This window comes from Sciurus vulgaris (assembly GCF_902686455.1).
Source record: "Sciurus vulgaris genome assembly, chromosome: 6".
Classification (NCBI taxonomy): Eukaryota; Metazoa; Chordata; class Mammalia; order Rodentia; family Sciuridae; genus Sciurus; species Sciurus vulgaris.
In genome coordinates this window covers 12,444,631-12,460,981 of record NC_136466.1, presented here as the reverse complement: position 1 = coordinate 12,460,981, position 16,351 = coordinate 12,444,631, and the positions used below count along the sequence as shown (strand labels likewise).

The 16,351-nt window shown below is 49.9% G+C and overlaps 1 protein-coding gene across 19 annotated transcripts in view; it reads left to right on the top strand.

The window, feature by feature from the left end:
- TENM2 (teneurin transmembrane protein 2) overlaps positions 1–16,351 on the top strand; it is a 657,515-nt gene that overhangs the window by 572,105 nt on the left and 69,059 nt on the right. For all 19 annotated transcript variants that reach the window (XM_079145381.1, XM_079145388.1, XM_079145390.1 and 16 more), the window contains one exon: positions 634–780. In XM_079145381.1, the coding sequence (XP_079001507.1) occupies positions 634–780 (147 nt within the window). The remainder of the gene's footprint in view (positions 1–633; positions 781–16,351) is intronic.

Sequence of the window (16,351 nt, the reverse complement as noted above, 5' to 3'; positions counted from 1 at the left end):
TAAATGCCCCTGAAAACGAAATATTACAAGAAAAGGAAAATGGCCGAGCAGAGCCACCCAGTTCTTGGAGTGGGGGAGCTCATTAAAGTCATATGTAAATCCATCTTTAAAATTCTGAAAGGTAGAGGGCATTTTGCCTGCATCCTGGGTCGGTAGCAAGTTTTCTCTCTTCTTACAGAGGGTACTCCCAAAAAAAAGACAGAAAGGAAAATAAGAGGAGGGGAGAGAGAAAGTGAGGGATAAAGGGAAAAAAGAAAAGAAAGGCAGGCTTCTTTCTGAGGTAGTGTCAATCCTGAGCTAGTGGCCAGAGCCTGCAACCTGGCAAGTCTGCTTGTCAGCTTCGCCCGGCGTAGTTGTCTGGGATGTGCATTGAACTCCCCACTTTGGAAAGATTGCTCTGACCCCTGCACCCAGGTCAGTTATCACTGGGGATCCCCTGCATCTGCCACCCTCGTCCGTCTTGCAACTGCATGCGTGGCCTGCTGCCCTGATCTCTGGACGGCGGGTTCGGGCCCCACTGTGAGGCTGGCCCAGTGGCTGCCCTGCGGGCTTGCTCCCCCTTTGCATGGCTCCCCTGCCTCCCCGGCGCCGCCTCACGTCCCTCCTTCTCATTCTCTCCATTTTTCCAACCAGATGGCTGCCCTGATTTGTGCAACGGTAACGGGAGATGCACACTGGGTCAGAACAGCTGGCAGTGTGTCTGCCAGACCGGCTGGAGAGGGCCCGGATGCAACGTTGCCATGGAAACCTCCTGTGCTGATAACAAGGATAATGAGGGAGGTGAGCAAGCGTCTTCTAATTCCCAGCCCCTCAAGAGCAGAGTGTTGTATATGCTTTCGTCATGAGTCGTTTTCTCCTGAAAGACCTCCCCTACACTATTGTCAAATGTTGCCACATTTCCTTTGAAGCACATGCAGGACTCATTGCATCCTATACTGAAAACAGGTGTATTTTATGGTATGTAGATTATGGTATGTAGAGAACGGACATCCTTAGGGGCAGCAGGAACTCCTGCAGACGTGGGCTGTGGGCACTGGGGTTGGATGCTGACTTTGGAACCTCAAGTACCCAACAGTGCATGCAGAAAGGTAGCTGGTGCTGGCCCTGCCCTTGGAGTGACCAGTCCTGCCAGGCCTTTCCCAGCTGGTAGTTACTGTGATGAACAACGGTGGCAACAGTCGGTACCTCACCCTGCACTAAGATGCATCCTTACATCCCTTGAGCTGTCACCTTAGATGTGAGGCAACCAGAACCTCGAGAGCAGTTAATACAACCACCAGTAGTAAACCTGGAACCCAGACTCAGCCCCGGATCCACCACGCTTACTCAGATCTGTGCTCTACAAACTATAGTCACAGGCCAAATAGGTTCCTGAGCTAAATAATAAGCGGGGGAAAATAATCGGAAGAGTCATTTTTATGACATGGAAAAATTATGTGGAATTCAAATTTCAGTATCCATAAAGTTTTTTCTAACCCACTTTACTAAAGTATGATTGACATATAAAAAGCTATACATATTTGATGTATGCATGCATCCTATGAGTTTGGGACTAAGGACACACTCATGAATCCATCACCACCGTCAAGGCCATAAACATATTAATTCCCTCCCAAAGTTCACCCCACCCTCTTTATTATTATTATTTTTATTATTATTATTTGGAGGTATTTGGTTTTTGTGGTACATAAGATAAAACCTCTCAGTGAATTTTAAATATGCAATATGGTATTGTTAGCTGTAGACACTCTGCTGTATAGCAGAGCTCTAAAACTAATTTATCCTGCATATAGGAAGCTGTGTACCCTCTAACCTGCAACTTCTTATGTACTGGACAACAACTGTGCCGGTTTGTCTATGTTCTGTCCGTAGCTACTTCATCCTCCAGGTCAGTTGACTGGGCTCCCTGGGCCTTGGGAGAAGTTCGCCACGTACCCCCCTTTTATAAAACTCAGTGTTCTCACTGTGTTAGCTCCTGATGGGGCACTAAGATTCTCGGGCTAAAGGGTTGAATTAGCCCACAGGCCCCCTGCTCCCCTAAGAATGCTGTGCAATGACCCCCAAATATTAGTAGAGGTGTGTGATCTGCACAAGCCAAAATGACTCACTGGCCAGAAATCACTGGACCAGAAGTTTCAAGTATAAGTGGAGCCATGAGTCCAATTATTTGATTTAGCAAAAATGTTTATGTCCCACTATGTGTCAGTTACTGAGCTCCAGGAGTGTCGACGTCCGATTGAAGTCACTCCTGCCTCCAGAGCACCAATGACTCAGATTCAGGTGTCCACAGTGGGGTACACTCCACTGGGGTGACAGATGACAGTATTAGAGATTCTATTTTTATTTTTTTATTTTCCTTCACCCTCTTGATGGACATGTTGCCATTTCCACACTCTGTCACTGCCTTTGTGCACGCCTGTAATTTGTAAACAAGCAGACGTACTGCTAGGGGTACACACTCGGAAAGGTCTGCGGGCCTCACGCAGCCTGTGGAGCTCACACCCATTCATTTTTTCTTTCCTGAAACGGAGCCAAAATAGCGAGCGCTCTAATTCATTTTTTAACAAGGTGAGGCACAACCACATAAGGCATTTTTCTCCAGAGTCAGAATCCAGTGACTTTTGCTGGTGAGGTTTGCTGTTTCGCTCCCGCTCCCTGATGATTCTGCTGAGCGCGGCCGCTGCTGACAGATCAGCTTTCTCCTTCCTGGCTGCTTTCCTGCTCAGGCGTCAGCAGTGCAGAGAGTAGCAAATTGCTGAGACGCAGCATGGAGGGGCCAGAAGCCAGTCCTGGGGACTCGGTCTCCCCCGGGCCCTGGGCCATCCTTCTTCCTCCTCCAGCCCTACCACATCCCCACCCCCACCAGGCCAAAGCCACATGCCCGCAGTGGTGGGACTACAAAGGCACCAGGTCCCCTGGCTGAAGGGCTCCCCAACAGGCACAGTCTGGGTCCCTCCTGGCAGGCCAGACCCAAGCTTCCGAAAGGCAGGGGACAGAAGCCAATGAGGCAGTGATTATGCTAAAGACAATAATGGCCTTGTTGTGGGAACTATTAAAGCAAACCTCCCAAGGAAGTAATTAACCACCAAGAAAAAAAAGGCTCTGCATGGTGTTTATAAAAAGAAACTCCCGGTTACTTCAGAGTTGCTTATGTCAGGTGAGGGAGGCAGACGCGGTTCCCTCTCACCTGGCGTAAGCAGTTCACAATTAACTGAGTTCTTTTTTTGGAGGAGATTCCTCGGTGCAGAGTATCCTTTCCATGGTTAATTACTTTCCTAGGAGGTGTGCTAAGCACTTTGCTGTTTATTGATAAATATTAAAGTTGCTTCTCATCAACCCCAGATCCAGTCCTGCACTAATTACATGGGTTTTTTGTTTGTTTTGGGGGGTGGGAGTGCTGCCCCCAATCTGCCCTGGTTTGGGAGTCTCAGCAGAGACCATGTGGGTTTGGAAACCTGGCATCGGGTCAGAGAGGCATCCAGGCAGAACATGAATGCAGGCCTGGGAGCAGCTGCAGGGAACACGTTTGTTATAAATCCCATGAATGAGGAAAATAATCGCGCACTCTTCCAAAGTGGACTGGAAAAGGCAAATCACTTTTCGACCTAGAAACATTCTAGCTTTAAAAAAAAGTAAATCTCAATTTAAAGTGATTTAAAAAAAAAAAACAAAACCATGATAGATATAGATACAAATACAGATAGAGGCATTTAAAACCCTTAATAGCCTGTTACAGTCTGGGTTCAACACTGCCCAAGAAATTGAAGCCCTGGTCTTTTAGTGCCACTGGTAGTTCTGAAGTTTAGTTTGCAGCAGAATCACCCCAAGGACTTGCTGAAATGCAGACGGCTGAGCCCCACCCAGCCCAAACTGCTGAATCCAGGGTGCAAGAATTGAATTACTGGTAAATCTCTAGGTGACACAGATGACAGTTTTCTTTGAGAACCAAAGTCCTGAGAAATCCTTTATATGTAATGAATTAATTTCTCTCCTTGGCATCTAGAAAGTGCCTTCTTTGGAAAAATTGAGAAATGCTTCCCTCCAATGTTTCCCTCTGCTGTCTGTGATATTTGGAGGAGAAAGGCCACCCCAGTGGCTCTGCCTTAGAATCCCCCACAAAGCACTCTAGGCCAGCCCCTGTCTTCTCACCTCACTTTCCAAGTTCCCAACTCCCCAGCCGTGTGCCTGCTCACGTAGCCTCAGAAAGCAATGCCTGGTCCCTTCAGAACCAGCAGAGCCTGCCGTGGTCCCTGTGTAGGCAGTGGCAACAGTTCAGACAGACGTGCCAGCCGGGGACTGCCTTTTGAATAGTGAGAGAGCTTCACTTGAACCGCTCACCCCAATTTGAAAAAGAAGAGACTCGAAGAAATAGTTTTGCTTACAGAAGACAAATACCGGCTCATTAAAGTCTGAGGATACACACAACATGTGCACCAAGTGACAGGCAGATAATATTTAATTATCACCACCAAGGCAGAGGTGCGAGATTTGGTTCATCACAGCCAGGGGTAGGAGAGGGGGTGTAGATTTCCTCTAAAAGTGGGAGCTACAAGGTGAAGAGGCATTGCTAGACTGTCTGGCCCTTCCTTGTGCCCCTTTATCACCCAGAACCCAGAGATAGGAGCCCCAGCCTCTCCCACCCGTCTGTGTGTGGGGCTGAGCCAAGGTCATCCCATCAGCCCAGAGGTGGCAGGGCAGGGGAAGCCTGCGTGGGCTGCCCTCGTCCATGTCACCTCACGTCACTTCTTCTCAGATATCTTCACCTCCCCTTGGTTCTGTCTGAACACAACACTGAGAGACATCTCCCTCCTTCTCCACTTCCTGATCTCTGGACAGGCGACAGAGCCTGGGCTACAATCAGCCTGTGTGTCTAGCTCTTCAAGTCCACTGCCTTCCCAAGGTCTCGGTTTCCTTGTCTATAAAATAGGCATCATCGGGCCAACTCCACTGGCCGGTGTGCCATCGAAGTGAGCAGATGCTCCTCGTGTATCTTACAAGACGCCTAGCCCCTACAGCGTGTTCAGAAGTTGCTGCTGCGAGCGTGTTATCAGCACTCACATCGTTATTTTCTAGAATGGAGACTGAATCTGTGTAGAAAGAGCCCAACTAATCATTTATCTAGTACACATAACCACAAAGGTTCTAACCGTGTGCTTATGAAATGTGGGTACCATGTAACCCCATGGGGAGCTTAAGTTAGATTTCCAGGCCCCTGCTTTTCCAGAGACTAAGCCGGTTCTGGGATCTAGGAATCCGCATCTTCTCCAAGCACCCCAGAGGAACTGACACAAGTGCTCCAAACAGCACGTTCTGAAGAAAACCTCTTTCAGTAAAAACTTATTTCCCCTGGCCAACCCAGCTCATGTCCTACTGTCTGTACCCCAAACCTTTGCCCCTTGAATTCCCAGAACATGAGGGGTGAAGTGAGGAGAGGGGGTTTTATTTCTAGAAGAAACAAATGAATTAAAAAAAACATGAGTGCATTTTCATGGCTGAGTGAATACATAGGTATGCTTTAAAAGTGCTCTCCTTTGCTGGGGGGAGAGGTAACCAATGTTTATTTCAAAATTATAAAAAGGCCTTCAACTGTCTGTCTTTAGGGATCTCCCCATCCATCTGGCCAGTGGCTTGTTGGTTCATGGCTTAACAAATATTCATGAGGGTACTTGGTGTTAGACACTAGAAACTGGCCTTGGAAATACGAAATCAAACATGATGCGTGTCCACAGCGTCCTGTCTGAGAGGATAGGATGTATAAACACATTGTTTTGTGTCCACAAACCAGCGTATAAGGGGGGACAGAGATGGAGCACCCAAGTTCAGTAGGAGCAAAGAGAAAGGACTGGCATGGAATGGGACACTCCCAGGACATGGGAGAGAGCCCACGCCAGTGTCAAGCCCCAGGTTTGCCGTCTGTCCCCAGGGGAGACCTCAAAGCCACAGATCTCAGTAAGCCCTGGTGGGGGCTCTTCAGCCACCTGCAGCATCTTCATTTCTCTTCCTGATTTTAAAAACTCCACTCCGTCTTCCCTTCCGAGTGGTGTTTCCCACCCCTCCCTCTGCGAGGTTTGCTTCCTTGTTTGCCTGCAAAGGAGGCTGCCTTGGGTTGAGAGATGTGGACGCCGGCCCGAGCTCTGGGCACGCCAGCCCATGCTCTCTAGCCAGGTCTAAATGAGGAGAAATAACGCTGGAGTTTGTCCAGAGCACTTGGAAGAGATGAACCCACCCTCGCCCACTGCCTCCACCCCTCCCTCCCCATCCCTTCAGCATCCAAATTGGTTTGACATGATTCAGGGATGCTATTTAGGCATCTATCTCACTTGTTAATTAATAACTCACCTTGTCTTTGCATTTAGCAGAGCCAAGCTAGGGGCCTGAAGTACTCTGGAAGAGTTATGGTTCTCAAGTCCAAAGAGTCCAGGTTCTTCCTCTGGTGACGGATGAAGTTTGGTGAACCCATTGCAAATGCCTTGATTAATATGTGCAAATCATGTTGATGGATTGGTCGGGTGGGAGGCAGCTTAAAAGTGCAGTCTTGCTCTATTAATTGGGTTGGATGAGGATTCCCCTTGCAGTCCAAAGACCTTGTAGCAAATGTAGCTGGAACCATAAACAGAGGCCCTGGTTTACTCCCAGAGAGGAAAGCAGTGTATCTAATGCTTAGGAGAACTTGGCCTTCAGGCCACCGCCAGTTGGCTGGGCGCTGGGTCTCTCTTCTTTGAGAGGAAGCAGAACTAGCCTCAGCTGAGATTCTAGAGGCGCACATGGCAGCAAGGATCTGAGATTATTCTGGAGCTTTCCATTAAAACAAGATCTTTGACAACATGTGCATATTGAACTAGAGAATCATCAGTTTAGAAAACCAAAGTTTGGGTTATAGTTTTGTTCTGCTGGAGTTTTTTTTTTTTTAAGAAAGGTAAAACCCATTATCCATTGCATATAAAAATTATAATCAGTAAGATTTTTAAAAGATGATACATGCCAAGTCCTGGGTAATGGAAAGAGGCTCCTAATCCGTCTGCTGTTGCCCCCACCCATGCTCCTGCTGCTCCCCCCGGCAGCCAGAGGGAAAGCTTTACATTGTAAATCAGATCCTTCAAGCCTTCAAAGCCTTCTTGTGTAGTTAAAATCAAATTCAAAATGTTGGTTTCACCTTGGCCTAGAGACCACCTCTGTGTCCCCTGCCTTCTGTCTGGCCAGTCCTCCACCATCTTCCCCAGAAGTGGGACTTCATCTCTGCTGGCCAGTCTTCTGGGCCCCACTGTTCCGTGCTCATACTCCCCAGGGCCTTGGCTGGTCCAAAACCAGAAATGTTCAAGCCAGGCACAGTGCATGGTGGGCTCCTTCTCATCAACCCCTTTCAGCTCAAATGCCTTCTCCCCAGGGAGGGCTGGGTGGACACTCAACAGTCCCCCTCTGTCCTCTTGCCCTTAAATGTTCACCTAACATAAATGCCACACTCCTAAATCTAACAGGTGTGAATCTTCATACTGGACTATGAATCCTCTGTGTCTGTTTCATCATGTCACAACTGTGCCTCTGTAGCCATGGGGGATTGGCTGTGAATACCAAACTCCAGGACACTGTCTTTTAAATCAAATGGCAAAGTAGTGCATAGAATTCACCCATATATTCCCATGTAGTTGACATAATCTCCAGATTACTGATAATACCTAACACAGTGGAAATGTTTTGTAAACATTTGCTTGCTATACTGTATTGTCTAGGGAATAATAACAAGAAAAAATTTGGTAAGGTTCGATATGGACAAAAATTTTTTCTGAATATTTTTGACCTGTGGATGATTGAATCCATGCATGTGGAAGCTGAATCTAGGGAGAGCTAGTTCCATTTTACATACAAGGTTATGGATGCTCTAGAAAGCAAGACTCAAATAGGCCTTTCTATCAAACAATAGAAAATACAGCTTTTCTCCTCTAAGACCATTGTCTTAATTCTTCTAAATTACTAGCAACAACTGGACAGTATTTCTAAAGAAGATTCAAACAAGTACAGAATTTGTGTTGTTGCACAGAGCCCTCAGCAGAAAAAAAAAAAAAAAAAAAAAATCACCTCCAAGATAAAACTTCCCCATTGACAACCTTCTCCCAGTAAGTTTAGTTGACTTGAATTGTTCAGGAAAAAAAGTATTTAAAGTTCCTGAGTTTACCCAACACAGCACCTTCAGTCTTTTCTAATCAAGTCTTTAGTACATTAAATGGTTGTTAAGTGTCTCTTAAGGGATTATGTTTTTCGCTGATTAGATGACAGATCCAATATTCATCATAAAATTGTGATGAAAATGATAATCTGAAAAAAAATGTTAATCATTTAAATCACCCCAGATTTATTTTAGGGAATTAAAGGATTAAAACACAGATTTCACTGGTGGCCAAGAGGTAGCATTTATAGCATTATGTTGGCTTCCTGTCTTCCTGCCTCGGCCAGAGTCTCTGCCTGGATCGTAGCAAGTACCGCCTGCTTTCTGCCACCAGCATTTGACTAACAGCTTAAGGTCCTGGTGCCATTATTATTAGCTCTGTGGCTCCCACAGTCCAGGTCCAGATCGTTGGTTCTCTACCCAGGGCAACTGGACTCTCCAAGAAACATCTGGTATGTCTGGAAGCATTCCATGAGGCACTACAGAGGGGAGATGCTGCTGGGATTGGGGGGTCGAGGCCAGGGTTGTGGCTAAGTGTCCACACGCGTAGGAATACTACCCACTGTAGAGGTTCATCAGGCCCCAAATGTCAGTGACATCAAGGTTGAGAAATCTGGTGCAGATGTTAACATCTCCCCGGAATGTGTCTACCTGAGGAATCCAGATCATCCCCAGATTGGTCTGATGCCAAGGGACATGATGCCCAAGGCCTGAGGAGGCACTGGGCACTTATCTGGGAGGTTAGGACTTTGCTAAGATTCTACCCTCATCGCCCCAATAAACCATGACAATACTCGAAAGAGCCCTGAGACCCTCTCCTTTTCCTTCCCGCATGCGCACCAAGAGCCACAGGATGGAGCAGCCTCTCCACGTCCCAAGCCAGAGCCTGGCCAAGCCAGGCTTGGAACCCAGCTCCAGAGCCCTTCCCTGCCCCTCCCAGCACCTGAGAGGCACACCAGGGGCAGGGCGGAGCAGTCCCTGAGTACTAAAGCCACCCAGCCCCTCGAAACAGGAATTCTTCAGCATGCTGACAAAGACCCTGGGCGGAGGCCTCCTCCCGGCTGGGGTCTGGAATGCGGTTTCCACCACCAAGTGCTTCTGCGCTGGAATGCCAGGGGGTGAGCGGGGGACGCGGAGCAGCTGGACTTTAAATAGCGAGGCTTTCTCGGCAGCACAGCAAGAGCAGCTGCCCAAGGCCTGTGCTCTTTTCTTTGGTTTTCCATCTTCTCAGCCAAGAGCTCTGGGGGATTGGAGAAGGGCCAGAGCTATGTGGCCAAATGTGAATCCCAAGGAAACCACAAGGTCCCCCAACCCTCTGTGCTCCATGCTTCCCCTTCTCCCCACTCACAGCGAAACCCGAGCCTCCGGAGGTATTTCTCTCCCTTTTCTGCCCTTGATTAATGGTTAGTTGCCCCCTCATATACCCCAGCTTCCTAAAATTCTGTGCCCACACACACTCAGGGACACTACCCCTTTCATTCATGGGAATTGTGGAACCATTTTTTTGTGATATCTGGATGCAACAAAGGCCCAGATATGAAGTCCTTGGCAGTCCAAATCCCAGAGAGGCAAAGTAAGTTCTTCAAGGCCAAACAACAGACAGGGTAGACCTGGGGCTGGGGGTTTCAAAGGGTAGGATGCTTTCTCTGTGCTACGCTGCCACCAAAAGGATCCAGTGAACCTCAGGAGGATGGAAATCTTTCATTACTTGTTTGAGCCAAGATCTATCTAGACCCAAGAGCTAAGCCAGGATGAGTGGCCTCCCTGAGAGCAAGTGCCCTCCAGCTTACCCCTCAGCCCCTCTCCCACTCACCAAGGTAGCCTGCTCAGACCACTGGTCATTGGCACTCGTAGGAATGCTACTTATTGTAGAGGGTAGCATTCATCGAAATGAAGCAAACACCTTCCCCCAAGCCAGCTGCACTCCTGGACAGGATGCCCCAAAATTCATTTATGCATTCAACACAAGTAATTGAACCCCTATTCCTCGTCATGGCATAGGAATGAATGAGACTCAGATTCTACCTGCAGAGAATCCACAGTCTGGGGGCGGGGAGCAGCTATTGAACCAGTAGACCGAGTCTCTGACAGGCACAGTGGTGCACGGCTGTAATCCCAGCGGCTCAGGAGGCTGAGGCAGGAGGATCACAAGTCCAAGGCCAGCCTTACCAATTTATCAAGGTCCTAAGCAACTTACTGAGACCCTGTCTCAAGATTAAAATATTAAAAAGGACTAGGGATGTGGCTCTGTGGCTAAGCACCCCTGGGTTCAATCCCTGGTACCAGGAGTCTAAGAGTCTATGCCAGAAGTAAAGCCAAGGGGCAATGGCCACCTGGAGAATGGCATCAGAGGCTCTAAAGAAAGTGAGGTTGCACTTTCAGAGACATGGAGGAATTCAGCCAGGAAGAAGGGGAAGCAATGGGGCGAAGGGAACTGCAAACGCGGAGGCGTGGAGCAAGAGACCGCAGTGCCTAGTGGTGACCCTGGAGGGGGCTGGTGCTATTGCAACAGAGTGTGAAGAGAGGAGGAGGGAGGCTGTGGGCGCAGGGCAGGAGCAGACTGAGCAGGTCTCGAGTGCCAGGCGGGGCACAGAGTGTTCGCTTTTGCCTCCCCGCTTACTGCACATTGGTCTCCAAATTCACAACCAGACAGAAGGCAGACACACCTGCCTGCCCGGTCCCCGAGCACACACACTCTCACACCGCGAACTTTGCTCATGTTTCCTCCATGCACTGTGTGCCTTTTTTCACACTCGGAGGGAAGAGCAGCCTGGTTGGATGGTGCAGAGTAGAGGTACTGGGGTCAGAGAGCTGTGAGTCACCTCCCAGCTTCTTCACTTCCAGTGGGAGCTTGGCCAAGCCACTGCAGCGCACTGAGCCTCAGCTTAGCCTCCGTTAAGTAGGACCAAGGCTGGTTCCTATCCCAAAGGGGTTGTTGGGTGTCAGTGGGTTAATGCATGCAAAACAGGATGGTGGTCCTTCTGTGTCAGCAAGCGTCAGTCACAGGGAAGGCTTCATGCACCCTCACTTGCTGCTGCCTGAGATTGAATTCAGTGGGTCTGGTTTGGGGCCCAAGGATGTGGGTCTCTATCAAGAGCTCAGATGCTGCCGATGTGGAGAGCCACCAACACATCATTTTTGACAGGAGCTCAAGTGCTGCTGGAGAGCGATTCCTCTCCGGGTGGCATCCCTGGGCCACCTCCTGGGGAGAGTCAGGCCAAGCAATTCTGCATCCTAAGGTGATGGTATCTTGACTGGCACATGGCCCCTGGGGACATCCTTGGGCTCACTGAAGTCCATGTTCTTGAGGGCTGTTGATGGAGGATGGTGGTGATTCAAGAATGTCATAATAAAGGACAGACGTGGAACGAGCAGGCTGGGAGAGAACCATCCCTGTGCCTTCTGTGCCGTTCTGGGGCATCTTCCTTTCACCCCTTGAGGACAGTACTTGCCTAGCCAGCAGGGGGCGCTTTGCCCTTTTCTGTTGGGGTCCACGAGCTTTGGAGTTAGGCAGACCTGGGTAGAAGCTCTGTGCACAAGGACAGTGACCTCATAGGCCTCTTGTGAGGTGTGACTAGAGAACTCTGAGAAAGCACCCTCATGCCACGTTATTTAAATGACAGCTTAAGTGTCGTATCTCCCGGTATGATGTAGCTTCAGAGACTCTAAAACCATACTGCCCCCCAATCTGAAGCTTCTCCTATCCAGTGGTATGCACATTTCAAGATCAGAACCCTCTTTTGCCCCGGTGGTAATCCATTTCCTCCCATCCCACCCCACTGGCTCGGGAGGAAGGACAACTCCCCTCAGAGATCACTGAGCAGCGACTCACTGACATGCTCTGATTGCTAGCACGGATTTTCAGAAGTCTCTGAATGAGTTGCCAAGGTTCAGAGGATTTCAGTTAACCAGCAAGAAACCAAGAGGCTGCAGGTCAGCTCGCCCAGAGTTCAGAGCCAAGGGTGGAGCCCGTTCTCCTGCCCTCAGCGCCCCGGCCATTCTCCCAGGCCCTTCTTCTGAGAGTAGTTAGGGACCACATTGGCTGGAGGCCCAAAGCTGCTGCATCTGGAGTCAGGATGGAGGAAGGGAATCTGGAGGCGACAGATGCAGGAAGGGGAAGGTGCAGTCGTGGTCAAGCCTCCCCTGCTGTTATTTCTGCCATGTTCTCATAAAACCCGTGGCTCGTCAGGGCCAGATCCACAGTGAAAATTCTAGCCCAGCTGCAGCCCATCACCCAAAGCTTTGGCCCTCTGATGAGCTTCACTGAGGCCATCATCTCCCGGCTCACACCGTTCCATTTGGTCTTTGACTTGCCATCTTTGTCTGTGCATGCCGCCACACGTTTCCAAGGGATTCCTTGCCTGGCTTTTGTGTTCTCTGTTCTTAAACATCAAAGAAATGAAGTTTTAGTATCTCCACCACCTCCACCACCTCCACCACCTCCACCACCTCCACCACCTCCACCATCTCCACCATCTCCACCATCTCCACCATCTCCACCACCTCCACCACCTCCACCACCTCCACCACCTCCACCACCTCCACCACCTCCACCACCTCCACCATCTCCACCACCTCCACCACCTCCACCACCTCCACCACCTCCACCATCTCCACCACCTCCACCACCTCCACCATCTCCACCACCTCCACCACCTCCACCACCTCCACCACCTCCACCACCTCCACCACCTCCACCACCTCCTCCCAGACCTTCAACAGGTCGAGTGACTGGTCCTCCAGCTTCTGCTCTGTTCCAGATTGTATCACACCCCCAAACCTTCCCAGGATGCCTTGTCTCCCCTGGGGATGGTCCAGGATGCTGTACAGCTTCTATGGCTTGCACAGCAGATCACTGCTTGGGTGCTGGTCCCTTCCTTCCTGTCCCTCATTCTGCCCCACACCAGCCTTCTTGCTCCTATAGCTCACATGACAGTCCCACCCTGGGCCTTGTGCTTGCTGTCCCAGCTACCCAGAAGGCTCTCCCCCTTAAGGCATGGTTATGTCCTCAGCCCATGTAGGTTTCCATACAAACATCACCTCTTCCTAGAAGCTCTCCCTGACTCCCCTGTCTATGCGGGCAGTCTCCTCCTCGCCCCCTTTGATGTCTTCAAAACTCTGTCCTTCTCTCAATGGCTATAATGTATTCGAGTATTTATTGCCTGTTTCCCCTCCAGCATCTACGTCCATGATCACGGGTCCTTAGCTGTCTTGGTCAACGAGTGGCTGCATGCACTGGCTGAGTGTACACTTTGGTGAGAGGCATTTGGGGTAGGAGGCAGTCACCTTTTTATTCAGTAGATTGTTTAAGGATGAATAAATTTCATTTGGGGATTTTAAATAATGCAGTCAATGACTCTTAAGTCACTAAATACCACTGATACCATTCTACTGTGCAAAGAAAATACAAATGTAATACACATTTTTTTTTTCCAGTAAGACCTGAGCACACAGAGAAGCCAGTCTTCTCTCTTTTCAATGTTGTCCCACTCTGCACAATGACTTTGCATGGTTGAGGCAGGAGGTATGGGCACCCTGAGTCCCCCTTTGAAACCAGAGGAAAGGCAAAACCTGCCAAGGATGCTGTTCACCCTGACCTCCCAAACCACGGCTGGCATGAGAGGCATGGATGGTGGGAAAGAGCAGCAGTCTTGAGACTGGGCCATGTGTGAATCCCAGCCTTCCACTTCCTGGCGGCTGCCTGACCTTACTTTAGTAACTTAACTCTCTAGGACCAAGTTTCTCCATCTGTGACATGGGAATACACAAATGGTTGCCATGCTCCAAAAGCTTCTGATTGCAGTTTACTTAATCTTTCACAATACCCTATAAGCTAGTATGATTATTATTTTCACTCTACAGATGAAGAAACTAAGACTCAGGGTGGTAAAGTAACTAGCCTGAGGCCACACAGCCAATATGTTGCACCAATATGTTGGACCCTGGTCACCAGCCTCCGGATCCTGTGATCATAATTGGTAGTACAATGTTGGCTCTGGGTACCTTCCCCACAGAGAAGATATGAGGATAAAATAAGTTATCTCCAGGGAGTACCAAGCCCAGTCCCTGGAGAACAGCAATGGCCACCTTTAGAAGGACACAGTTTACGAATTAGTAACTCCTGACTCCCAAACAGAGCAGAAAGTTTGTCTGAAAGCTGAGTCTGGTCCCTCCTCCCAGCTGGCAATCAGGGCATTTCTTTATGCCAGAGGAAGAGAGCGCCGTGCCCTGCTAGTGATTCTCTCAGCTCTGGTGCCAGCCTCCTACCTCAGGGACAAGGTCCCCCCTCAGGCAGAAAGTAACTGTTCAGGCTTGTTGCTCCGAGGTGTGGATGGTGACAGCCCCTTTTCTTTCTGAGGGACCCAGCAGGTCACTGTCTGGCACCCCACCAGGCTGCCACCTCCTGCTGGGCCTGGGCTCCGCTGGCCGTCAGCACAGCTCTGTCTGACCTGTCAGTGGACTCTTTGAAATGGAGGTTGATGAGGAGCAGAGCCAGAGGGAGAAGACTGGGCAGTGAGAGGCCAGGAGCATCTGGGGCAATGGAGAAGCACTCGGGAAACCGAGATCACGGGCCCTGCTCTCCGTTGCCACTGGTTTCTGTGATGGGAAAGTGGGGAGACAGCAGCAGCCGGGACGGAAATCCCTCAGGCGTGGAGAACACGGCCACAGGCTAACGAGGGTGAGGCCGTGCCAGGGAGGCCTGTCAGGGCTGTCCACAGTGGGAAATTTGTGATCCAATGAGATCATTCCCGGAGGCTGTTGCTGGGTTGAGGAGAGTCAGCAGAGGAAGAGAAGGAGCGAGGAGGAAGGAGAGAGAAAGAGCGAGAAGGAGCCAGAGAACAGCTAGAAATGGAAGGTATTTTCTGAGCCTCAGCATTCCTGCCCCCAGTCCTGCCCCATCCAGCAGCTGCCTTGGTAGGGTGGTGGCTCCTCACAGCCTCCTGTGAAGAAGCAAGAGCAGAAGTCAGAAGGCCTGGAGGGAGACAGCCGGGAGGTGGGAATCTCTCCTCCCCAACTTTGTGACCTTAGGCAAGATCCTCTCCCTCTCCAAGCCTCCATTCCTGCATCTGCAAAATGGAGCTCATAGAAACCATCTCCCAGGGTCTCATGAGCATACCTGGACAATGGCTGGCCAGGAGGTGCCCAGTACAGAGCCGGAAAGCCCAGGGCAGCTTAAGCAGCCCTGGAGAGCCAGCCCACTGTGGCCCACCCGAGTCCAAAATGCAAACTGTGGGATGTGAGCCCCTGGGGCCAGAGGTGGGCTGAAGCATTCTGCATTCAGTGTTCCAAAACTCAAATCACCTCTGATGTGTGTTCAGGTGGTTGGTTAGTCTGCTTGACTGGGTCCTGCTTTAGGTAAAAGGACATGGAACAGCACTGAGTCTGTCGTGAAAGAGGGCACAGTGGCCCCTGAGTATTGGTCACTGGGAGTGTTCACCTGGACTACAGCCTCATATGACTGCAGCTTCATAGCTTCAGACAGGACTAGACTATAGAGTACAGCCACCTGGGTTCACAGCCAAAGCCCACCACTCAGAAGCCATGTTTTCTTGGTGAATTACTTCACTCTCTCCAATGTCTCACTCCCCGTGTATAAATGACAGTGCTAATAACACCAGGGATCCTGGTGGCGATTTGCAAGGGAATGCAGGTAAAGAACCTAGCATGGTGCCTAGCACCTAGGAAGCTCTGTGTGAGTGTCAACCATCAGTCTCATTAGATCAAGAATGCTTCCTCATCCTACTGACCCCAGGATGTTGTCGCCTAGCAGAGGGTCCACATGCTGAAAGGCATTGGCTTTGTTTGGCACTAGAAGCCAGAGGACAGGAGCTCTGAGCTGATGTGCTAGTAGTGGCGACGTGGTTTGTCGGACATGGTCCCCAATGGCCTGCGTCTTTACGAGAAGTCAATCAAGGATGGGGCTGCCACTGGCCACTATGGAACAGATGGAGGTTTTATGGGTCCTTCCAAGGACAGAGCATTTTAACCTAGAACTCTCTGCTCTCCTGAACCTTTTCTCAAAGTGTGGCACTGCGTATGATTGCAGAGATGATCAGACAAAAGGGGCTCGTGGTCAGGAAATGGTACATACTCCACTGCAGTATTAAAGAATTGCAATGCGGGCTGGGGCTATAGCTCAGTGGGTAGAGTCCCTGGGTTCAATCCCCAGCACCAAAAAAAAAAAAAAAA